This window comes from Setaria italica, chromosome IX (genome assembly GCF_000263155.2).
Source record: "Setaria italica strain Yugu1 chromosome IX, Setaria_italica_v2.0, whole genome shotgun sequence".
Taxonomy (NCBI): Eukaryota; Viridiplantae; Streptophyta; class Magnoliopsida; order Poales; family Poaceae; genus Setaria; species Setaria italica.
Window position 1 is genome coordinate 42,613,518 of NC_028458.1, and position 25,558 is coordinate 42,639,075.

At 43.1% G+C, this 25,558-nt stretch overlaps 2 protein-coding genes across 3 annotated transcripts; one reads left to right on the forward strand and one right to left on the reverse strand.

Moving 5' to 3' along the window:
- The first annotated feature begins 711 nt into the window (after positions 1-711).
- Positions 712-4,071, forward strand: LOC101763377 (ACT domain-containing protein ACR4). Of its 2 annotated transcripts, none has more exons than XM_004983976.2 (8): positions 712-1,054; positions 1,539-1,626; positions 1,757-1,802; positions 1,895-2,009; positions 2,098-2,177; positions 2,256-2,843; positions 2,935-3,039; positions 3,486-4,071. In XM_004983976.2, the coding sequence occupies exons 1-8, from the start codon at positions 1,051-1,053 to the stop codon at positions 3,795-3,797; spliced, it is 1,338 nt and encodes a 445-aa protein (XP_004984033.1). In that variant the 5' UTR covers positions 712-1,050; the 3' UTR covers positions 3,798-4,071. The 2 variants fall into 2 exon arrangements, with proteins under 2 accessions (XP_004984033.1, XP_004984034.1); XM_004983977.2 differs by having other exon boundaries at positions 1,551-1,626.
- Positions 4,072-9,396: 5,325 nt separating this feature from the next.
- On the reverse strand, positions 9,397-14,434 carry LOC101764057 (probable galacturonosyltransferase 11). The gene is made up of 2 exons (XM_004983978.4): positions 13,848-14,434; positions 9,397-11,368 (listed from the first exon to the last, which is right to left on the reverse strand). The coding sequence occupies exons 1-2, from the start codon at positions 14,028-14,030 to the stop codon at positions 9,911-9,913; spliced, it is 1,641 nt and encodes a 546-aa protein (XP_004984035.1). The 5' UTR covers positions 14,031-14,434; the 3' UTR covers positions 9,397-9,910.
- Positions 14,435-25,558: the final 11,124 nt, after the last annotated feature.

Sequence of the window (25,558 nt, forward strand, 5' to 3'; positions counted from 1 at the left end):
GCAAATCGGGCTCAAGCCGAGCTGGCAAAAAGTCCCGAATGATTCGGGCCAAAAATCGTGACCAAGCCCGCCTCGAACAGCTTTCAGGCTAGGCTCGAGCCGTGCCGCTTGGTCTTTTTAGTTGGAAAATAAATTAAAAAACAATCTAGTTGGGTTGGGTCATTTTAGCTTTTATAGGTACATAACTTTTGATATGCACTTTATATATTATGTCTAGGTACATAACAAAAGATATGCATGAGAAAAGCTAAAACAAATAGTAATTTGGGACGAAGGGAGTAAAAAGTTGTTGGTATTTTTTTGAAAAGTTAAATTACCGGTAATTTGATGGGCATGCAATGCTCTGATCTGAGGCTCTGATCCGTTGGTGATAAAACAACGATGAAGCAGCGTACGGGGCTCCCAGGTCAGTCTAAGTGGGAATTTTATGGACTTTAAATAAATTTCATACCACATCAATTTTGCTGATAAAGTCTTTGCGAGAAGAAAGGAAGAGGAGTTTTATTATACGTGAGCTCAACCGGCGCAGTTCGGTAACAATGGGCAATAGAACTGAGACTGTCTGGGCCCGTTACGGCGCCACCCTTCCTCTCCGTCTCCGTTCACACCTCAGAACCAGCAGCCAATAACTGAGCGGCGCGTGGCCACCGCCATGCTGACAGCTGAGCCGCCGCAGCCAGCCGCCGTCGCGTCGGATATATCTCCACCTCCGCTCCCGCTGTGATGAGTAGAAGAGCGTAGAGGACTACAGCTGGGGCGCGTGTTGGTTGGGTTTGGGCTTCGGGGCGCGTGTGCGTTTCCCCGTTCGAGAAAAAGGCAGAGAATCCCAGCCGCCTGGCGTGGCCTTTCCAACTCCAAGGGGGGTTGGTGCTGCCTGCTGCGCCTACAGCTGCTGCCCGTTGCCATTCCTGTGAAGCCCAGCACGCCGGCCGGACCCGTGGTGAGATAAAGCGGAGGAGCCGCCTCCTCCTCCTACTGGGGCTGTTCTTGATTCTTTGCAAGATTGGCCGCAATCATCGTCGCCATCATCACATCACGAGGCGAGCGAGCATGGGTATGTATGTGGAACCTGCAGAGAGCTGCTCCATTCATCTTTCTTGGGGTCGGGCTGGGTGAGGCGGCGCGGGGGGATTGATTGCGATTCCTTCCCCTTTCTTGGCGCATGGCGCCCTCGCTTTCTTTCCCTCCCATCCGGTTTTGGTCCGCGGGTTGTGCTCCCTATCTGGAATCCTTGCGGGCTCCAGACTTTTTGTTCCATCCATTTGGGTTCTTGGAAACATCGATAAGCTCGATTGCCTTTTTTTTCTCTTTTCCTTTACTGATTCAGTGAGTTTAAGTATTTGATTGAGGCACCTGGCGCGGCAAACTGAATTCTTGAAATTGATGCTCGTCTTGGGGAACGGATTCCATTTTTAGCTGCTTTTCGTTCCCCGTACCTCAATCGACGTGTGAATGGGGGCGGCCGTACTTTTCTTAGAATTTCTGGTCTTTAGTCGCAGTTCGATTGGAATTTTGAGCGGGTGTTTTTCATGTTGTAGCTGCATTCGCAGATGGGGACTCGTCCTCTTCTTCTTGGGATAGTGACGATGAGTACCAGAAGTTCATAAAAAAGATGAACCCTCCAAGGTGCTAACCAGTTCATCACCATTTCTGATGGAAAGGAAATTCCACCTGTAGTACTAATCTTATCACCGTGAGAAGTGTATTTGCTGAATTTTTACTAACCGGACTATTCATAATTTTCCCCCGAATTCAGGGTCACGATTGACAACACGTCATGTGCAAATGCTACAATTATTCATGTAAGTCCTCGAAAATCAAGGGATTGTTACTAAATGTTATTCTTGTTTGTTGCTGAATATAATATAAAGCGGTTTTTGTTTGAATGGCACAGGTGGACAGCGCCAACAAGTATGGGATACTGTTGGAGGTTGTGCAGGTTCTCACTGACCTTAAGCTCATTGTCAAGAAAGCCTACATATCCTCTGACGGGGGATGGTTCATGGATGGTAGAACAAGAACTACACAATGGTTCCTTTGAATTCCTCCCGTCAAAATGGTGTCGGAATTTCTAACTTGTTCAGTTTGTTCTTTCAGTGTTCAATGTGACGAATCAAAGTGGGCAGAAGATAATGGATGAATCTGTGCTTCAAGGGATAAAAGATTACATTTACAAGGTAATGGTTGCTTGCCATCATTGTTTGGCTATATTCCTGTTGTCTTCAGTTTGCTTAATCTGCCAATCTTTCATGCAGTCTATTGCACCTGGTTCTTGCTTTCTTCCTTCACGGAGGAGGGCCATTGGAGTCGAGCCTTCCTCCGACTACACCTTGATAGAGCTAACTGGGACTGACAGACCCGGTCTTCTCTCTGAAGTGAGCGCTGTGCTCACAAATCTGGACTGTAACGTGGTTAATGCTGAGGTGTGGACACATAATGAAAGAGCAGCAGCAGTCATCCAGGTCACTGATAGGAAGTCTGGATTAGCAATTTCGGATGCAGATAGGCTTGGCAGAATCAAGGAGTGGCTTCGCAATGTGTTCAAGGGGAGGAGTAGAGATGCCAAGACAACAGTTGCAATGGGGATAACCCACACAGAGCGACGGCTGCACCAAATGATGCTTGAGGATAGAGATTATGAAAGGTATGACAAGGATAGGGCGAATGCCAACCCCATGCCCATGGTCTCGGTTGTTAATTGGCTTCAGAAAGATTATTCTGTGGTGACAATGCGGTGCAAGGATCGACCAAAGCTTCTCTTCGACACAGTTTGCACGCTAACAGATATGCAATACGTGGTTTACCATGGGAGTGTGGATACTGAGGGCCCTGAAGCGTACCAGGTACCTCACCATGAAATTTCAGCTCCTAATTCCTATTGCCAAACATAGCCGTGTAAACTTTTGTTTGCTATAACACCATATGGTTCAACAGGAATATTATATAAGGCACATTGATGGATCACCTGTCAATTCAGAGGCCGAGAGAAAACGAATCATCCAATGCCTTGAAGCAGCTATAGAACGGAGAGTATCCGAGGTAATTGGGAATATTGGCACTTGCGTGATTATTTTCCTTTTCTTTTCGCTGTTTGCTTTACTTCCATAAGGACACTGATTCTACTTCTGCATTTAGTTGTTAAGATAGGGACTTGAATGGTGTGATGCATTGCTGTAGGAGGTAAAATTGTGGTTGGAGTGTTGGCGTTTTGTATTGCCTTGCACACTTTATTGTTGAGTCACAGTCAATGTTTGGGTCCTTTTCTTCTTGATGGAGCACATGCTGTTTTTCTCCAATGTACAGTGTGTTGTTCTCAATTAACTCATCCGTGCTTACAGTTCTTTTCCTACTGTTATGCTCTTTAATGTAAGTACAATAATAAATTGAAGTTAGGTATCAGATCACATGATGAACTACTGACTACATGTTTTTTTCCAGCAGTTTATTTAGTAGAAAATTAATCAGTAACTGTGTAACCCATGCAGGGCCTGAAGTTAGAGTTGTCAACAGGCGACAGAGTGGGTCTGTTGTCAGATGTGACACGCATTTTCCGTGAGAATGGTTTGACAGTCACAAGAGCAGAAGTTGCAACAAGGGGTAACAAGGCCATCAACACTTTCTATGTTCGTGACACAGCAGGGAGCTCGGTCGAGCTGAAGACGCTTGAAGCCATACGGCAGGAGATAGGCCAGACTGTGCTTCAAGTAAAAGGGCACCCTGAGCACCCGAAGTCACCGGCGCAAGAGTCGCCTACTAGGTTTCTCTTCAGCAGCCTCTTCAGACCAAGATCACTCTGAAAGACTAAAAACTTGGTTTGAAGTCTGAGCAGCCCAACAGTTGTGAATACAGTATGTTCTGTAGCAGTGTCCACCATTGTACATATTTCCTGATCCTTAGTGTAGTTAGAGCTGTAAATACCTCCAGTCCTGTTGACATGGTTGCACCCGATTGCAAGTACCATGATTCAGATTGCTGTAACTACTGTCCTTTGCCATCTCTAGCAGCAGTCCAAATGTCTTCCAATCCCGTGCACTACGCAGCTGCTGCTGATCTTCAGGCTTTGCGTGCCAATCTGTCATTGTTGAATGCTGATTCATAGGAGCCTAAGCCCGGTTACGCCATGGTGCCATCAGATTGACAGTGAAGGGAGATGTGTGGTGGGTGTCAGCGGCATTGCGCCTTGGGGATATTCAGAGGGTGCGGTGGAGAAGTGTGATACGACGCCGCCGGCGGCATACTTGTCCAAGGAATCAGGCCGACGGCGACCCGATTGTCATTTGTGCCGGGCGCACATGTTGAAAATGGCTGCCAGCTCGGCGGGGGCCTACCATGGCTGCAACTTGGCGTTGGCGCTTGGAGCTTTGGAAGTGTGAGTGTCACTCTCACCCTGCACTTGTGACTGTGTGAGGGGGATGGATGGATCCTGGCCATAGAGGCAGGCAGAGTCGTCTAGGTATCTCCTCTTATGGTGCCAACTAGCTAAGGCTAGCCCGGGCAATTTTGGTAGGCATGCAACCTTTTGGCCTCAACCATGTTTCCTCGTTTTCTGCTATGCTGTATCTTTGCCTACCAGTACTAGCAACTTACCACCTGGTTTGCTAAAATTTCAAGGTCATTAGCAATTAAGTCCCACTAGGCATCGTGTCAATTTTCTTCGCTATGATTTGAGCTTCAACTACTTCATCCTGCTCTTACCAGCTCCAATTCATCTCTCTTCATAGTAGTTAGTAGCTCATAAAAATGCTGTTCTCCTGACTATCTGTAAACACACAGGTGATTTTGGAATAGGATGCATACCATTTTTGTGCTCAGAAATAAGGGAAATATGTAGTGTCTCGTGGTGTTTGGCATCATCTGTGTAACATATTGCTGCATATTGGTTTCTCAAATCTTATCTAATGAAATATCTTTATCATTTATGAATGTTTGGAAGATTTGATTTTTAGGATCTTGCACTGTAGTACCACCAGAATCTCTCATAACGCCGAGAGGCCCTACAGGCAGGGCCACTGTACCCAGCTAAGTCCTTGCCTGTCAGATATTTCTGGCGTCAGGTAAATATAAGTTGTGGAATTCATCTTGCTGCCCTGGTCTATGGTTTTACAGCACTTTGAGCATGGTTTCACATTCATGTCACGTGCATGTCGGTGTTTACTCATCCCGGTTAAAGTACATCTGAAGCAACTAATTGCCATCACCCACAACCCCAATCATCTCTGAAAGCGTGAGCTGTGATCATCTGCAGAGTTGCAGAACTGCAGCAACTTTTCAGTGAGACCTCATATCTTGCCACTGCCAGGGGCACAGAGAACTGCCAATCATCGCTGGGCAATGCCTGGGTATGAGCTGGAACAGATCTGGTGCTGCTGCATGCTGGAGCTGGAGGAGGATCCCAACTCTTCAAGATCTGTGTGCATCAATAACTGATTATCGGTTAGTTGAAAGATTAAGCAAGCTCATAATTTCAATAATATAATCTGCCATGCGTGTTCAGTTAGTTGAAAGATTAAGCAAGCTCATAATTTCAATAATATAATCTGCCATGCGTGTTCAGTTAGTTGAAAGATTAAGCAAGCTTCACCATGTGACACATCTTTTCTGTCATGCAAGTGAAGAGCTAGTCTTTTCATATAGTTGGTGACTGCAAAACTTAACCAGAAAGGGTTGGTGGGCATACACCTATCTTTAGGGACTGCAGCAGCAGCAGCTGAAACCAAGTGGATTCCAACAAACAAGTTGGAGCCTATCAGGTTCAGGGGGCAGCAATGTGTTGTATCCCATAACTCCTGTACTATATGTAGGGCAATTACAGCTTCACAGTGCCCATCTATGCAGGGCACAAAGCCCTCTTCTGCCACAATGGCTGCAAGGACCTTTTCTGGTGGGCACTAGGCACATGTCGCACAGTCTTAGAATGTGTGTTTCTGTACAATCACTGCATGTTTTTTATTTGATATAATTGTGTTTCACTGTTTCTAGATATGGAGTTGGAATCCAAATCTTTACTCTGCTGTATATCCTCATCTAGTCCTAGACTGAGGCGATTGTGCGTTGACAATGGCACCATTGTGGCCACCTTTTTCCAAAAAAGCTGGTTCCACTCATTGGTTAAATGGTTGGAGCTTACGTTGCCAACACACTAACATGAGCATAAAATGGAAAGTTTCCTTTTGGACAGCTAGTGGTGATGATAATTGATCATCCTCATGGAAGAAGCATTTTGTGAATATTTTCAAGACATGCAGTTAGTTGCCATTTGTGGAGAGAAATAAAGTTGAATAAGAGTTGTAACCAGCTCTCTGTCTTGATGTGCCTTTAATTTGTAGCATTTCCTGGTAAAGGCGTAATTCTAGAGAGGGATAGACTTACGCAACTCAAACCTATGATGTGGCGCAAGAGAAATTTTTACATTCAACAGTAGATGACTCACTAACAAAATATGTATTCCTTGCCCAACTGGTGTGATTAATAATGACTAACACCTTAGAAGAAAAGAACGAATAGAACTTTGTGGAAATCATTTGCGAGTAATTGTTAAATTACCGAGGAATTACATTGCCTGAATGCTAAATTTTTGTCGATCTCAAACCCATCAGGATCGGGAAAGAACTACAGGTTTCAGAGATAATGTTTTAGTTATCTAGGTCAATTAAACAATAGCAAGCTGAAATTCATCTCTAGTTGACAGTATTTGGCTGAATTCGGTCGGTCGAAGCAAATACATCCGAAAGCTAGTGATCTAGGCTGTTGAAACTATGGCGTGCATCAGTCAGAAAACAAATCTCCTGTCAAACATGGTTTCTGAATTCCATGGGATGCAACCAACACGAGCAGCTATTGTTATTGGATCCGACTAGACTTCACAATCCACGTGGGGGAAAAAAAGAAAAGGGAAGGCTGCTATCCTTCGTGCTGTTACAGGAGAACGACGTCTTAACAAAACGGAGGAGAAAAATAAAAACAGAAATAAATGGAATATATTCTCTACAAAGTAGTGTAAACGCACATAAAATAATCTAAATAAAGATGGTAGTCGAAAAGCGATATGAGACTCAATTATGTAAAGAAAAGTGAACAAATTAAAGATGGACCCATGCATTTGAATAATTGACCGATTTCAACGGTTTGTCTATCAACTATTTACCACCTCTGGGTGATCTACATGTTGCTGTCTATCTCTATGCTCATCTAGCAGTCTAGCCTACATAAGCACTGAATTTTAATGTTCCTTAACATCGATCAGTCTTGTCCCTCTAGAGAGGCATGCATGGCCCTGGTTTCCTTTAGGACAGGTATGGTCTGATGAATAATCCGAGTGAAAGCTTTGTTGGCAATTGTGATAAAGCCGTTGAGATGCCCTTGTCGAACATCCCATGTTTCAGTACTGCGACCACACTCCAACTGGCTGCGATCGTTGCAACTGGTGCTCAACAACAGAGGTGCCGACAAAGAGAAGGACTACACAATCTCTCCACTATGCTATGCCAGGCAGTTAAGGACTTGCCTTTCTAAGAGGGAGGAAGTGATGAGGAGATATGGAAATTCACATTGCTTCTATAGTCACCCGTCACATTGCTTTGTATGGTCAATTCGAATGGCACCATTGCATGCTTTGATTCAGTTGTTATCCTGCGCTACATGTTTTGTAACATCTGTAATTGCTGCTATATAATGGTCAACATGATGTGAATCCATGTACTGTGTTGAAAACGCATAGGATGGGCCAAAATTATATATTACAGTGATTGGTGACTGGATAACTTTTTTTAGCAGCAGGAGACCCAACCTCTTGACCAACAACAAATTATCCGAATATCGGTTCCTCCAATCTTCTTCGAAATCGTACTCGATTCGATATGTCAGGATTTTGCTGGTAATATAAGGACTGAAGGTTCAATGCTAATTTCCAACTGACGGTAGACTGGAATTCAGGAGCTAGATTGAGCTGATCGCTGATGAGTCTAAATTTTGTAGGAACTGGGTTGATTGAACAAACTGAAGATACGGGAGTGGCATATTTCAACTTGAGTATACTCAAGTCTTTTGAATGGTAGGTTCAAGCAGCAATTGGGTTGAGAAACTGAAGTCTTTTTGCAAACACCAAGGACAACCTTCATGTTGCCGGTATGGTCACTTCAGTAGTGTCAGTTAGCAAGTTGTCTTTTGAATGGTCACTTCAAATGGCCAATGGTTTGTTTCAGTTCTTTCCTGGCGTCCATAACATACGTGATTGCTCCGACACAGTGGTCAGCGTGATTTGTGTATGCATATAATGAACGTGATTGATGGCTTAGATAACCTGAGTAGACGAGACAACGCCAGTCCTTGACTAACCCCTGATCTGTAACCGTAACCGTCCTCGACTAACCCTTGATCTGTGATCGATTCCTAGAGTCCCTTTCAAGACCGTAACCGTCGACTCGATATGTGTCTGGATTTTACTGGTTGAGGCTGCAGATTCAATACCAAACTTGCTACGACCGGATCTTGGAGTTCGTCGAAAATATGAAAGGGCATTCAAAAAAGCTTTTTTTGGGAAGAATCTTTAAAAGTCACTATTTTTAACATCAAAGGCAGGATGCTAGCATCCATGCTCGTCCGTGGCAACAAACAAACACGGAGACACCTGAAGCCGTCCACAGGTACGGAGCTGCCCTCCGTGTCGCATGATAGGCGTTTGGTTCCCTGCTTATTTTTAGCGCATCGAGACAAATCTATTAAGCCTAATTAATCCATCATTAGTAAATATTTACTGTAGCAACACATTATCAAATCATGGACTAATTAGGCTTAATAGATTCGTCTCGCCGTTTAACCTCCACTTATGTAATGGACTTATGTAATAGATTTTGTAAATATTCTACGTTTAATACTTCTAATTAGTATCTAAATATTCGATGTGATGGGTGCTAAGGAGGAACCAAACCAGGCTTCACATCATGATGCACGCATGCATTGCATTGCAGTTGCAGACAGCACATGAAAAGGGAGTCCTTTTTCCTCTTCACGCTTTAAGCTGCCGTTCAGATCTGGATCTACCTACATGCACTTCCCCTGAGCATCTTTTCATTACTTTGCAAAAAGGGAATATGGTGAAACCAATGGATATCCAAATTTACCAACTCTACTGGAGATGCTCTTAGAAAAGTATATTTGGCATATCACTACTCCTCAGTCCTACTCACAGATGAAGCTCATCCCTCGTCTCTTTGGAAGTAAGAACTCATACCTAGGTTAAGATGACCATCACAATAAAATCCCCAACTCGTTTCAACTTAAGACCCAGATTATGTAGCGAACTTTCTAGAAACAACAAATGGAATGGTATTTGCAGTGGTCATACGACGATTTCAAATATGGAAGCTAGTCAGCCTAAGAAATTAACACCACCTCATGTTCAGCACATCAAAATGATTTCAAATTCCTTTCTCCAGTTTCAACTGAGTTCATACTGTCTAATGAGTATAAAACAGCTATTTATACAGAGGAAAGAACCTTCTTCACCAGTATAAAACAAGATACTATGAAAAGAATGCAGCACCAGTGACCCTGCACAGCTGAACTGGCAATTGGCATTTCCTAACATCTCAAAAAATTGGCCCATTGATCCAACAACTGTATCTCTTTTACAATATCTATCCAGATGTATCTGGTTAGACTGCTAAAACTTCCAGTCCAAATTGTATGTAAAAATCTGCAAAGGAATTATTTTCATCTTCTCAAAATGAATCTTCCCCCAACCCAAAAAGAAAACTTTAACAGTTGACTTCTTTGATGTTGTCCCTTGAGTATATATTCTACCTCTCTGAAACATCCCTCACATAAGGTGCTCAAAAGCAAGCCTCATGTGAAGAAACTGAAGCATACAGCTTCAATGGCATGCAAGAACATACAGAGATTTGCAGACTTTCTAATGTAACATACACTCTCTAACATACGGGTGCGAGAAATTCACATACCGCTCCCATATATACTTGTAACGGCGAATAGCCAACTTCAGCCAGGGTTTCATGTTTCCATTATAGTGCACAACAGCAGCACTCTCAATCAACCGAACATCTATGTCTACGTCATACCCCAGACCCAAGACATGCCATCTGCGGTCTAGGGGCTCCATCAGACCATAAAATGTCAAAAGGCCTGCAGGAAGCGTTCCAGTCCTCCAGAGCAATAGGTCAGAATTTTGCTCTTGCCAATAATGGTAAAGTGATGTGGCATTTGCCTTCCTCCAAGCTATCAAGTCAAAGATGTTCATTCCAAAAGCCCATCCACAAGTATGTGGATCAATCTTGGAGCTGATAGTTGGGTGCGAAAAATTGAGATACTTGTGATACCGATGAAATGACTCTAAACAAGTTTCCACTGCTCCAATGACATTACCATGCAACTCTATGGAGAACAGCTGTGTCAGGTCTTTCTGCACCACAACATCATCATCAAGAAACACCACTTTCTCCAAGTTGGGGAGTATCTGAGGAAGGTAGAACCGTAAATGGTTCAGCAGAGAAACAAACTTTGGATTACGGAATTTTATTTCTCTTTCAGGATTTTTTGAACCAGCTGAGTAGTAGTAACCCTGAGTTTCCACCTCAGATAGCTGCCTGACCAGAGGAGATGAAGAAGCATTCAACCATGAGAACTCATCTATGCAGCGGACTTCAACAGTGCAACCTTTGAAGTCATTTATGAGGAACCAAGTAGACATTGCACCAAAGTGGATCCTGTCGGTAACCACATGGAACACAAGCTGTTGAGGGTGATTTGCATTGGAGACTGTAGAGTTGACAACAACTGAAGTGGCCAGCACATTATCAGAGAATATACAGAAATGATACAGATTATTGTCCACCAATCTTGTGGAATTCCGCTGCTCCTCTGAGCGACTCCTATACTTCGGGTTCCGAAGCCACTCTTCTGTCAGTTTCACGGTTAAGCAGTGCAGACTTTTGGGAAAAGATTCTGCTGCTAACTGACCAAACTCAGCACTCTGAACAATTGCTGCCTTTGCACGCTCCTCTAGTGCAAGGGCATGGCTCTTCAATGTCACTATTGTTGTGCTGATATCATAGTGAGCATCCTGTGCCTTGTATATTAACCGTGCTAGCCGGCTTATTATAGGATGGGCTTCCTCTTGAGTAATTGCTCTCCCACTAACTGCCCCTTCAGATAGCAATCTTTGACAATTCCTTATCTGCGAACTAAGCTCCCATGCAAGCTGAAGATTGCCATGCTCTTTTGCAAGGATGACGTATGCCTTTGCTAAAGTCATCTGATCCGCTAATTGGCGAGCAAATGATGTGCTGCTCAAAAGCTCTTCTGTGAAATTCACCTTCTCATGAGGGACTTCCTCGATTTCCGAACCATTATCCTGAAATAAGTTAAAAGAAAAATATTAGAAAGCAAGCACAGGGACAAGATTTCATAAATGGAACAGTGACTTTTGCTTACAGCAGAAATAGCTAATTAATAACTGTACAAAATGTATTTGATGTAATAGAATTCAAGAAGAAAAAGAGAAGGAAAAGAGCTCAGTCTTTCAACTATGACCCATTGGTATGAAAAAGTTTGTACCAGTCCGTTCTCATAGTATCATCACGTACTTCTTTAAGCGAGTGAACTGGTGAGGTTTATTTAAGTAAAATCCCCTCCAACATCACAGCATTACTTTCCAGAGAAGAAAGGTTTAACTCCATGTGAAGCTGCCGTTAAAGAATTATAATTCAAATTAATCCAAGATGAACTAGCTACATGTTTGCAAATCTTCGATGACATTCAAGAGCTGGGTCTTATCTTCTATCGAACTATTCAAGTAAGGAAAAACTTCTAGTCACACCCCCAAAAGATTTTCGTCTCCATTTCATTTGCAGTGGATGTGAATTACCGGACGTGTTAAAAGATTGCCTTAAGAATAAGTACTTTTCTATAAATAGAATAGTAGGAACTGTTATAATTTGATATCAGTATATACTTCCTATTTTTTTCACATGATGACAGCATGTAGTTCTCAAGATAATAGCATAAAACAGAGTTGAGAAGTTAAAAGCAATAAATGACCAGAACTTCTTTAGATTGATTTATAACATCAACCAAGAGAAATTCTAGATTTCAGGGTGGCAACACTCAATACCTCATCAGATGATGAGATGATTATATCTACCGTTAGATGGTCCTAAAATGAGCAGAGCTATCTAAGCTAATTCTTTATTTTTTAATGGCACGTTCAATTAACAACATTTTCCATTTATTCACATGCCACTGCAGAGGATAGAAACATTTCCTACAATTATAGTCATATATAATGACCATAAAATTCATGCTTAAGATTCATTTTGCTCTTCATATATCGCAAGAAACTGAATTCTCTGTTACGATTATCATGCATTAGGTCACACTAAGAGAACAAATATAGAAACCTTCCTTACAAGGGTCATGCTAAAATACCCCCTTGGCTAGGCAACTACCAGTAAACATTGGCAGTTCAATAGAACTTAATACTTCCTTGAAGCTAAAATTAACTACAGATTAGATCAACAGAATACATAATGAATGTTACTGTTTTCAAGTAGCCCTTAAATCATTCTGCCAAGAGATACCATATTCAGATTGTCAATTTTAATTATACAAAACCTGACTTGCCTGAAAGGAAACATATACCAATAAGTTTGAGTCGTAAACAGTCTCATATACATCAACAGTACCCTGTTCTATTAATGATTTTATCTCTCTTCAGCATCTTCAAATCTCAATTAAAGAAAAAAGTGCTTTTCATTGTGTAGTTCCAAGGAGCTGGTATTAAGTAGGTATCACAAGCAGCACATGTTGCTACCCATAGGCAATTCATTAGAGTGATTCAAATCCATGATTTTTAATTTAAATATTACAAACAAAAGCCATGAAACTTGCATTTCGAGAAAACATACAAGAATACAACTAGGAGACAGACTTAAGCGTTACTGGAAGTCGCTTGACACCAAAAGAGAATAAAAGGAAATTATGAATATCATGATGATTGCCAAATTCCATACTTTTAGAAGTATACATGTATGACAAGAAGGCCCTGAATAATAAATTGCATTTATCAAAGTATGACATCACATTTTAGTATTTAATATTGGCGTACAATACTGATTAGATCTTCTCCGTTACATGTTGTCCGCCCAGCTGAGAAGAAAGCAATCATATTCCTAGCACGTGGATAGTATTTGTTAATTGCTATCAAAGGGGAGGATGGGAAACCACCTTGTGAGAAGGACACGCTACCTAAGTACTTGAACAGATCACCAAAACTGTCCAGGGACAGCCTATCTATCATGCCACACCAACTACTAAAATTGCATACCATGTTTGCCATTTCTAACAACCAATCATGAATAACCAAAAACACTTTCTACCATCAACAAAGTGGTATGTGGCAGCTAAGATTTCCATAAAATAGCAAAGTGGCTGACTAGAGACTATAGCCTTCAAAGGATCTATACTGAAATATGGCAATAAAGATCTAGGCCGAAAAATTCAACTGTAATTCTTAACAGCTACCACCCAGCCATACTTGCATACTAATGCAGAAACCTTGTTCTCTACAAATGTTGATAGTGTTCAGTTCGTATAACTACAGGTCTACAACATGAAAACATGAACATTCTACACGTACATTCAAAAGATCTCAAATTGTTGTGCTAATCGAGATCCACTAAGCAGAAGCAGGTGACGAAAATATAGAATCACTTAAAGAGCATGGAATTTCTCCACAATTCTTCAGCAATAACAATAAAAGCAGTGATCTTTCGGAAGATCTCGCAGAATTAAGCAGTCTGAAAGCTACACGAAGCCAGATTTGCGGTACTCACCACGACGGGCGGCCGGAACTGCTCCTTCTGGTTGTGGTGCAGGACGAAGAGCATGAGCCCGACGAGGAGGAAGATCCCGAGGAGCCACCAGATCCACCCCGGCAGCCGCCGCCGCGCCGAGCGGCGGTGCTCCAGTGCCCGCCTCCGTGCATCGCCGCCACCGTGCCCCGTTCCTCGAAGCATCTCCGGACTAATCCAAGGCAAGAACTAAACCAGAGGCTCGCCCCGCCTCACCGCCGACGCGCCAAACCCTCCCGCATGGCGCGGAAACCCCACAAAGGTGCCGCCTTTGCGGCGGATCCGGGGTCCGGATGGATCAGGAGGTGATAATCATCCGGCAAACCCACCCACCGGAGGCGGCTGGCTCGACTCCCGCCACAAGACCCGGCAGCCGCTTCCGGGACCGAGGACGCAGGCAGGCAAGAACACCGGCGACGAAGGGGCGGCGGGATCCGCGAGGGCGTGCGGTGGAATGCGAGGACGGTGAGGTGGACAGGAACAGGATTCAAAGAGAGGAAGGGAGAGTGGGTGGGAGGGGGAGGGAGAGATCTGAGAATGATGAGAGGGGGCGGGGAGAACTGGAGAAGGAAGTAGTTCTTCGCCGGCTGACGTAAAAGGAAAGACAGCAAAAGGCATCCTTTCCAGTCATGCGTCTCCATTTCATTTTCGCCCTCCCTCGTACACCCGGGTATCCGATTTTTGGTTTTATTACAGCTCGAAACCACAGCAGTGCAGCTAAACTAGAAGTATTAAACTGTTACGGTAATACTACCAATTAGAAGGGACACATAATATCATAGTTTTTCTCAAAATTACTGATATAGCAATGTATATAGGAACGTATGTAATCTACCGTAATCCTCTTCTTAACAATAATCTTCTACGTATAGAAATATATTTCCTGCCATATAAAAACTTCATAACGTTCTTTCTCAATCCATTCACATGAGAATTAGATAACTAAAAATTCATTTGATAACGCTTCAAACTAACTCCACGCTACTCTAGTTCCCACCATATAAAAGTTTTCAACAAGTAACGCATAACGTCCTTTTCTCAACACATCAACGTAAGAATTACATATAGTTAACTAAAAAATCCGTTTGGTGGTAACCTCCAAACCAATTTCACAGCTCTCTAGACCCCTCCCCCCACCCCCAACCTAACCCAACTCATTTGGTGGCGTTTCTTACAACGAGCCGTAGGAGGTCACGCATGATGAAGGATGCGGAAGATGTTAGAGGAGAGACTTGGGCTGATGGAGAGCTCCAAGATTCGCCACTACCACCGCTCGTCAATCAAGCTCCTCTCACCAACCTAGCTCCTCCTCTCGCGAATCAAGCTCGGCCACCTGTGAATCGAGGTCGACTACACGTGAATCGAGCTCAACCGTCGTGTGGAGGATAAGGAGGGGGTTGGAGCAAGGAGGCGAGGCAAGCAGGGAGGTGCTAAGCCGGATAAGCGGACAGGACGACTGTGTCGGCGAGGGATCAAATGGCGGATGGAGAGGCACGGTGCGTATTGGGCAGGGTAGGCGTATCGAGAGCGGAACGAGGGGAGGGGAAGTTTTTCCCACTCCCCACATCATGTTGAATCCTGCGAATCGATTCGTGTTGATTCGGGGTGGGACCGTGGAAGTTAGCTGGCATAGAGGCATTTAGCAACGCTCCTTGGATTCTTACATGCAAAGGAGCCGGAGAAACGCTGCCAAACGACTACTAATTAAGATAGACATATATGGTTATACAACTAACTTATCTATGGATTAGTTGTTAAGATAGGAGAATTGGGTTGTTTGTGTTAGCGAAAATTCGGAAATCATAATCCCCATGAAACAAGTACTTATAAATCCAATATACTTTATCTAAAATTCCCTATCACAATACCAAGAGTCCATGACGAGCCCGTAACACCATTTAAACGTGCCATTGCTTATATTTTAACTTATTGATCACGTCCGTACCTTGGCCTCTTCGTCGCTCCCCACTCCCCCATATAAGTTTTTTTTCCTTGGTGGGTGATGGACCCTCCACTATTTTTTATTTCCTTCTTATTAACTATTTAAACACATGACTATAGATACCAAAACATACAACATTCATCGCAAAAACAAAACATACAACATTCATCGCGAAAATAAAACATACAACATTCATCGCAAAAACAGTACATCGTACAAGACATAGGGTAGTATGCTCTCGAGGTGGTCCGAACTTGTCTAAATCTTATCTCGTGTCCACCATCAAGGTATCCCTCAGTAGCACTGGCATGTGCCTCTATATTATATTATTATATTTCAGTAGCAAGAAAGAAAATCCTCCTCGTACCTTATACCATTTAGGCTCTAATAAATCATAAAAAACCCGCCACTAGTAAGCCGTCATTGATCTTTGTTATCTGGGAAGTAATCCCCCAAAATTAATACATGTCTAAAAGTGTGTATTCATATCATTTTTCAAAATATCCTAAAAACATTTGTGATCTAAGTTTAAATACTTGACTTCAGATAAGTAATATAGTGTAACTTTTCTATGTCTATTTCACCCCCTGTTATATGCATGCTCATAACTTTTGTGATCAGAAACATTTCACGTCCAATTAATACATTACACTAATCTCTGCAACAAATAGTTTGTCAGAGTTACGAAGCATAGACACGTCTGTTCATAAGCTCAAGCTATAAATTCTTGATGAACATAGTTGTTGGAGCAAGGATCGTCCACCAATTGGAGACCCCACCCGTTAAGCTATATCCCCCGGTCGGGTTCTTCAATTCGAGCCAACCCGAGCTACACTAAAATGATGCTGTGATGAGCTTGGCTCGCAACTGCTGCTGCAGTTGTGCGGTTCATTCATCTCAAGCCCTGTTTGCTTGAGCTTCCTAGCAGCTTCTCAGCGTGAAAAGCCAAAAGCTCAAACAAATAGCGATCTTCTCGTGTAGCTTCCAAATAGCTGGAAGCTCAGAAAAGCTGAGTTTATATGGAAAGCTCAGTTTTATGAGCTTTTCGTAGTTTTTTGAGCTCAGAAAGCTAAACACATCTTCCAAAAGATAGTGTTGGCTTTTCAGAAGCAAAAAGCCAGCAACAGCTTTTCAGAAAAGCTTAAAAGCTGCAGGTCAAACAAACAGGCCCTGATACTGGACAAAGAGAAGGGGGAGAAAATAAGACTAAGGGTCTATTTGGTAGAGCTCCATCTAGTTCTGATTCTCTATGGGAGCTGATTCTATGAGAGAATGATTCTATGACTGGAAGTGATTCTCTTTGATTCTCTAGCATAAACTCTTAAAATCAGGATGGAGAATCACTTCACATAATCAGAAGAAGCTAATTTTTTTCAGCGTCCAGCCTCTTAGTTCATTTCAGAGAATCACTCCACAGAATCAGCAGAGGATCACTTTTCTCTGGAAAACTGTTTGGCAGAGCTCCTGCTGAATTCAGCGGAGAATCACCCTAATAGCAGAGTTGGTTGGCTTGATATCCCAATCACATATACTTAATGATGGTACCTTAATTGCTACGAGTATACTGGCCTGTTGCGTCATTGGTTTATTCATAATCTCTTGGTCATATTTCCATACTCTCTTGGTCATATTGATATCGGACGTTAATGGTGGAGTACACTAGAAAGAGAAGCGATCGAGTTGGTTCGTCGGGCCAAAAGGAGTTCTAGCTAGCTCTAGAGTTATTGGTATGGTGCAGACCTCCACCTCTGATAAGCTACAGGAGTCAAGAGATAGAATGGCATATCTTGTCCTTCTTCTCTCGTTTCTATTTTGATGCCTGATCAACCTCAGCTTCTTTGGTCAGTTCATCATGTTCTGTTATTTTGGACATCCGTTGTTTATGGCACGTGGCTCGGCAATCAGAAAGTGGGTGTGGCTTTGTATGAGCTGCTCGATCTCTAAGGAGGGGTGCGAATTGGCGTGCTTGGGTCCGAAGAGGGTTGGTAAAGATCTTTAGAGGCACTAATTCATTTTTTTTAAAAAAAAGAGTTCTTACTAGATCATTTTAGTTGTCTGAAATGTCAGATTTTACTGATCAGTGAGTACTCCTGCTTCTTATCCATTTTTTTTGTAGGCAGAAGGGGTTAAGTGATGCGCAGATTTCAATGGCGCACACATGGGGTTTTGATCGGCTGTTGGCTGAGCAGGACATATTCTAACATATGTTTGGTGTTTGTTGTCCTCCTGTCGCGTTTTGAGTCTTGGCCAAGGAAGATGCATGGAAGAAGCACATGCATGCACGCATGGCGTGTAGCAGATAACAAGTCGGTTATACTAGTTGCTTGTTAACCCAGCCACGGTGTGCTACTTCTGAATCGGCCATCAAGTTTCGTCGGTGATTGTTGGGGTTTGTTAAAAGACCTACCGCTTGGAGTTCATTAATTTCACGTGCAGACATTGTTCATCCATCCTAGTAATTCGCAGTTGTGCCTCCATGGATTATTTCTCTCTTCCTTTGGGAAGTAACTCGGCGAGTGACAATTCAGATACCATTTCCATCCAGGAATTCCGCAAATCATTTGCATCACTGCATGATTTAATGGAAGCTTCATTGAAATACTGAAAATATATACTCTTTGTTGCGTCAGATAGAAATTATTCTTTGTTGCGCGAGCGTTACTCTTTGCGGAATTTCCATCGCACTATCAATTCTCAGATCAGCATGCTCTATCAGAAACCCGAATCTTCGACAGGATGTCAAGCGCAACAAAGTTTTGCCAATGAACTTGTTGGGTCTGTTCAAGCAATGTTATTCGATGGTAACAGACTAACAGTAGCCACTGCACCTCTCAGGTTATTAAGCGATGAATGAAAAGTATATGAACTGTTGCAATAATCTGTCGGTAGGAAGATTCTATTCTACCAACCGAACATTTGGCATATAGTACGACATACACAACTGCAAACTACATGTCTAGGGCCCATCAGACAAACGAACGAGTTGACTACCCATCGGAATGCACAATAATGCAGTAGTGGAGCATATCTGGGCAGAGGGCAAAGCACATAGTTGGTACATGAGATGGATTCCGATCGATCCCTGTGCTGGCTGGACCAATCAGCCAGAGGTCGTCTTCCTCAGCTAGTCACCTTTCGTTAGGCTTTCTCAATCACAGCCCAAAGCAGGGCAACGGCGCTGTCAAGCGAGCGAGGCATTTAACTCCATCTGCGCAGCATTTTTCCAGGCCGTCCTTGTCGCCATTGACCCGGAACAGTTACGACTCACCTCTTCATTCACCGTTCGATCGCCAGCTACCAACCGGACATGGAGTTAAGCTTTGAGAGCTTGATCGTCTTGTCCAAATGGGAGTCAGACAGTCTAGCAATGCACAGAGTTGGATCTTGATAAAGGCAGTCTAGTAGCCTAATTTTATCTTGAAAGTTCTGTTAGAGGAGAAAGTACTGGAGGTGGTAGCTGAATCATCCTTGACCATGATATTCTCAGCTTGCTGCTATTTGAGTTGTCTTTCTTGAAGAGACATGCAGATAAGGAGCAGATAGTCTGATTACATGCTAGTCATAATAAGTTAGGCACGACAAAGTCACACACACACACACAGTTACTCAGGAATTAATCACCAAGACATGACAGGTTAGATGCTGGATTTTAGTGTTGGCCAAAAGTCTCCTCATCAGGTTTTCTAACACTAGGTAGGCATAATTAAGTTAGTTTAGGAAGTGGCAGAGGAGCCAATGAGGCTAGCAGATCTCCTGATCAGCCCATTAGCCAATAAGGAGCCGACCTGTGCTGAACTAACAGGGATTAGGTACCTGCAAACATGGAGGGGGATGATGCACGTATATGTCCGATTTTCATTCCTGTTTTCACAGTGCATGTGTATGTGAAAAAAGCGACATGCACATGACGGGAAAGCATGCAAACTTGGGATGGGGGTTGGTGAGCCATGCTGGGGACAGAGCTCCACATGCATGTGCCATGGTGTCTTAGGAATTTTTTATAGCATGTGGTTATAAAGCTGAAGATCAGATCCATGATGATGGTTGTGGAGTTTCTTTTTTGTTAGGTTGGGTGTTTGCTTCAAGATTAAGGCCTTTGAGAAAAGCAGGAAAAAGACTTGATTAAATGGGCAAATGGAAAAGCTTGTACCTTACTTACCAAGTAATGAACATAACCTCCTCAAAATAATAGTACTGGAGACGGCCAATATTGACAGTTTTATTATTACATTTTAATCTTATTGTCTTATCCATCCTTTTATGCGAAAGTGAAAAGCTGCACAAGAAAAGTTCATGCTATTTTGTATACAAGAGTGCAACTTATACTGTCAATGTCAAGACGACTAGGAGGATTTTCCAAAATTTTTCATGGACCGTTACGGCCTGTCGCTCTTGCTTGAGGGCGACTCGGGGGCTCCCATCCCGCGCTGCTAGAGCTCACTGAGGCCACCAGGCGGCGGCAGCCGCCCGGCTAGCGGCGGAGTCGAAGCCGGTGGCCGCGCACTCCTCCCCTCCCCTCTCCTCCTCCCCTCGACCCCAGCACCAAGGTCTTTTTTTTTCCAGTCACCCTAACCCTAGCCGTCGCCGTGGTTGGGATCCGCCCCCGCCCGCCGCCCCTTGCCAGATCCACCTGCCCTGGCCGTGGATCTGTGCTCCCATGTTTGGGCCTCGTCACCTCCGCGCTCGAGGCGACCCTCCGCCCCTTGCCGGCGCGTCGGTGGTAGCCACCCTGGCGTCGCCCGTCTCCAAGCCTCGCCATGCGGCTCCGGGTCGCCGGCCTCCCACTGCACCCCTGTGGAGCTGCTCCTGGTGCCGCCATCCAGCGGAGTGCCCGCGGCTTTGGCGGCCTCTGCGTTTGCTGCCCGGGGCTCCTTGGTGCTGGGGTGGTGGGTAAGCCGCGGCCACACACGGGTCGTGGGGCGGCCTGCGCGACGGCGTGCCCCTCCCTTCCTTGTGTCCGGCTCGAGCCTCCCCCGCCGTCAAGGCCGCCAGAGGGTTGGGATGTCATTGGCACATGCAAGGTCGTGCCTTTACGGGCTGGGTCACCACGCTGCCCCCAACAAAGGTCGTGATGTCACCGGCACATCCAAGGTTGCGCCTTTCTGAGCCGGGTCGATGCCCCCCCCGGCAGGTCGCTGCTTCCCGGTAGGTCAATGCCATCCCATCGATTTGGCTCTCATCCATGTCTTGGCGGTCGGCTGCGTGGAGTTGGTTTTGGGGGCCTTAGCGAAAGCTTTGCCAGGCATTCGCCGATTTTGACAACGGTTGCGTTTCTTAACGTAGCTCACCTCGCTGGGGGCGTTGTTGCAGCCACCAAATCCATTTGGTTTTGCTAGGTGAAGATTTGATCTGCTCCTCCGTGGACAAACGGATGATGACGGCGTTGGCGTCGCTCCTCCCTTGGAGGCATCGTCTTGCAGAACATTCTTGCTCTACCTCCGCTGGCTCCGGGTTGTTAGGCAATCGGTGATGTGTGTGTGTTCATGGTGACCTTTTCTCCTGCAGGTTTCAGTTGTCTTAGGTTGTGTTTAGTGTGTTGGTAGTGCTGTGGTGCTGTGGTTTCCTTTTTTCTGTTGTTGTGTTTCTGTTATTGGTCGCTTGTGGTGGTTCTTTTAACTTTGCGTTTTGAGATCTCTTCTGAAGTTTCATCGTTGTAATTCTCTCCTTCTTAATAAAAAACGTGCTATACACGTCTTAAACAATGTTAAGACGACTGTACGATTCATTCATACTAATATGAAAAAACATAAAACCATAGTCTATTCATCTAGTCACTCAATGTGACATCTTGCGAGTTGCGATACAGCTTTGAGATATGTCCTCCACTAAATCAAATGAATAACTGATTCTTTATGATCTGATATGACTATAGTATTTTATAATTTTACTGAATAACATATTGTGCAACTTTTTTAGATGATCTTGTTGTCAGTTGGTTCCAAATTACTGTTCACTTTAGCTTTGTTATAAGTCAAACTTATTTGATTGAGTTTATAGAAAAAGACACCAATATCTACAACATCAAATTAGTTTCATTAAAACCACCCTAAGATATATAAATATATATTGATAGTATATTTATTTATAAACTTGGTCAAAAGATTTGACTTATGATAAAATTAAAGAAAAATTTTAGAGTGCTTCTGGTGAAATCGAATGGTGGAAACAAAAGAAGTACCATGAAATACTTAAGGAGAAGTACCAATTTGGTGGGACAAAGTACGAAAAATTACTATGATGCCTTTTAATTATGTGTAAATCTATTTAATTTTTTTAAAGAAGGATAAGAAAGGAAAGTAGCTGCAAGTACCACTGGTAGCTTAAAAGTATTGTAAAAAGCTCAAAATTTAAATAGATCGTAATTTGAAGCATAATTTTTTTTCTAAGAAGAGATGCTAAGGTGTCTGTCTCTCTATCTGGAGGGTCTCTATCGGGAGGGACTAATCAGCGCGCGCCCGCCAACAACTCTTCCAGGCACGATTTCTGACCAACCCTTTCCTTCCCCCGAACTTTCCATTTTTGAAAAATTCTGATTTCCACAAATTTCCATTTTTAGAATATCATAACTTATACACATAACTTGCGAGATAACTTTTTAGCACAACTTTGATACATGAAGAACTTATACGCACTATAAGAAATCTTCCGACCTATGACGAACCAAAAAGTGTCATAAACGCGTTTTTTGCGTCATAAACCGTGATTTATGACGCGGGAGTGATGAAAACCCTTCGTCACTAGTCGAGCGTCATAAACCGTGACTAGTAATGTTTCTTATTTGGTGCATCACTAAGATAATGACGAATAAAAATTCATCCCACATGTCGTCATAAAACTATATCGGAGGTTGCGCCATGTTGGACAAGAATCCAACGTGGCTCCAACGTGGCAGGGGTGTTATGATGATTTCGGTTCATCACAAATTAAAGTCCGGTCCATGTAAGAGCCTTTATGAGTGTAATTTTGTTGGGCCATTTTTAGCCGATTTTAGATTTCCACGCTATTCTTTGGGCCGAAAAATGTTTGTTGCACACCATATTGGGCCCTTTTTTCTAGGCCCTAGCCTATTATTGTATTTCGCAGTGCCATATATTTAATTTTGGCTGCTGATCACTATCACAATCACAGACATAAAAACACCTCATTTTCAACTTCCATATTGTTCACATCACAATCAATGAATAGTTCACCAGCAGCAATAATGCAAAATACAAACAAGTTTAGTATCAACAATGCAACATACAACAAAAGTACATCAGCAACAAACAATAAGTTCACAGGCAACACACTTCAGTTGAGGGAAGGATTCACCTGGCTCTGATTGGTACTGAAGTTTATCATGCTAGAAATCAGAGAGTGCAATTGCTTTGTGGTATTTTCAAAGCTTCAAACTCTTCTATTTGAGACTTTAATGTTGTTTCTTGTGTTTCAGCCCTCAATCTTAGTGTACCCTTCTCTGACTCCTGTTCAGCAATCTTTTGCCGAAGTTGTGCCCCCCTTGTTTCTTACTCATCTACTTGCAGCGCAGTACCAACCCTAGTCCTTTTCTTCGAGGGTGGGTGAATGCTAGAAACCTCCCGAAATGTTCTAGATTGGAAAATTTCAGCCGCTGCTTCAGCAGCAGTCTTTGGTTGGTCGTCTTTAGGTTGGGCGACGATTTGTTCCATTTGAGCCTAATAAAAGAAAGAAAATGAATGGTCTCACAAAAGTACTCACAAATGTTTCTAGTGTTGTTGTTGCAAAGAAGAATGCAAAGTAAACAAGTACTTACAATGGCTGCCTGTACTATAGCGGTGTAGCCATTTTTGCTTCAATGGAAGTTCTTGAAAAGATCAATTGGAGTTGGGTCTCCTTCAACTTGCTTCTCCCTCTAATATGATGTGAAAACAAGCATAAACTGTCAGCTCGGAATATGGAGCATGAGCATGTTTATCAAATAAAGTATAGAGCAAAAATATGACTTGTTCAGTTGCTTACCACAACATGAGCCTATGCAACGTAGCTTCTGGATCCTGTGCGCTGAGGATACCTGACCAGTCCACGATTACTGATGTTTGCAGTACACCTCTCCTTTACAATAATGAAAACTCGTGTAAGATACATGAATAAGAGGAACAAATCATTACATGCAATTATGCTAGTGGCAAGTTGAAGTTCTATCATACCTTTGAGGTAGGCTAGACCACAACGTAACCAGATTGTTCTACTGGTTGTCATTCATTGTGGTCACAAGAGTTTTGGTTGGGACTTCATTTGCTGCAAGACTATTGAAGTACTTTTTCTTGAGCTGGTACCTCCCATGTCTCTGTTGCGACTTGAGCATGTCAGTGCATGCCTCTATGACAGGTTGACTGGTGGTGTCAATGTTAAATTGTCCCTATATTAAGCACAATACAAGAGTAGTCAGAAAAATGGATGAAAAGAAAGAATGCAAAGAACTATGGTAGTAAATAAGTCGATATATACGCACCGCCAGTTTGCCAATGTAGTTCTTGAGTTGTTTTTCATTATCGGCCTTGTAGTCCTTCCAGCGAGTAAGGATTGGTATATGCCTCTGATGCAAACTTTGCAGTTTGCATTGGTACCTCTAGCCGTTTGAGCCCTTCTCGAACATGCATCGGAAGCTTGGTGTGTAACCCTCTGTTTATCCTATCCAGATCTCTGCCCAACCTTCTTGAATCCTATGGCACTTATGCTCTTGTGGAAGGGTGTGCATCACCTAACAATTTTGTTACGGTCATACAGGTGGTGTGTGTTAATAATGATTTGGTTGCTAATGAAGACATTCCAAATTTTTGGCTTTGGGAAAAAGAGATTAAATGACTTGCCTTTGCCAGTCGTCATGTTGATGATGATCTTGGTGTGAGTGGTTGTTGCTTAGCCTTCAGTTGGCAATTCTTATGAATCAGGAGTCGTCCCATCTGAACCTCCTGCCTGAGCTAAAGCCAATGCCTTTGCCTTGGTCCTTGTCACTCTAGGAGGCATACTGTCAGAGGCATCAGGTGCCCGAATTCTCTTGGACAACCCTCTTCCCCCGTTGACAGGTATGCTATCACTAATCTGATTAGACAAATTGCATAAACAAAAATAATGAGAAGCAATACTGCATAACTGATACAAGAAATTTGGTAGGCAACAATAGATACTTCGTGTTGGCTTGTCTCTTGGTCAGATTCAGGCCGTTCCTGAGATGGGTCATACTTCGGATCTGGATCTTCACTTCTTCTTCCACTTCTTGTTTCATTGGTATCCTTTTTTGGTCCTTTTGTAGCCTATTTAAAGATGCTTACAACTTTTCCAACGCTAAGAGAAGACAATATGCCCTGGTTCCTTATGATACATGCAGCCCTCTCCTCCTTGCATGGATGGAGCTTCGATTCTTTATATTAGGAAAAGAAAGAAACTTCTGTAAAATTGTCCAACCACTGTAAACAGAACAAACTACTGTACAAGAAACAAGCTGCTGCAAAATCTAAAGGTAGAGCGCACCAAAACAAGATCCAATATAGGATGTTCGTAGCCAAAACAAGATCCATGAAAGGATGTTCCTACCCAACCTTATACGAGTTGAAAGGGCAAACTACTGCAAAAGAAATAAATTAATGTAAAATTATAAAGGTACTGCCCCCCCAAAAAAGATCCAAGATAGGATGTTCCTACGTAACCTTGTACTAGCCCAAAGGACAAACTTGTAAAAGAAACAAACTAGTGTATACATGGAAACTGCCAGATCTGCAAATAAACAACAATG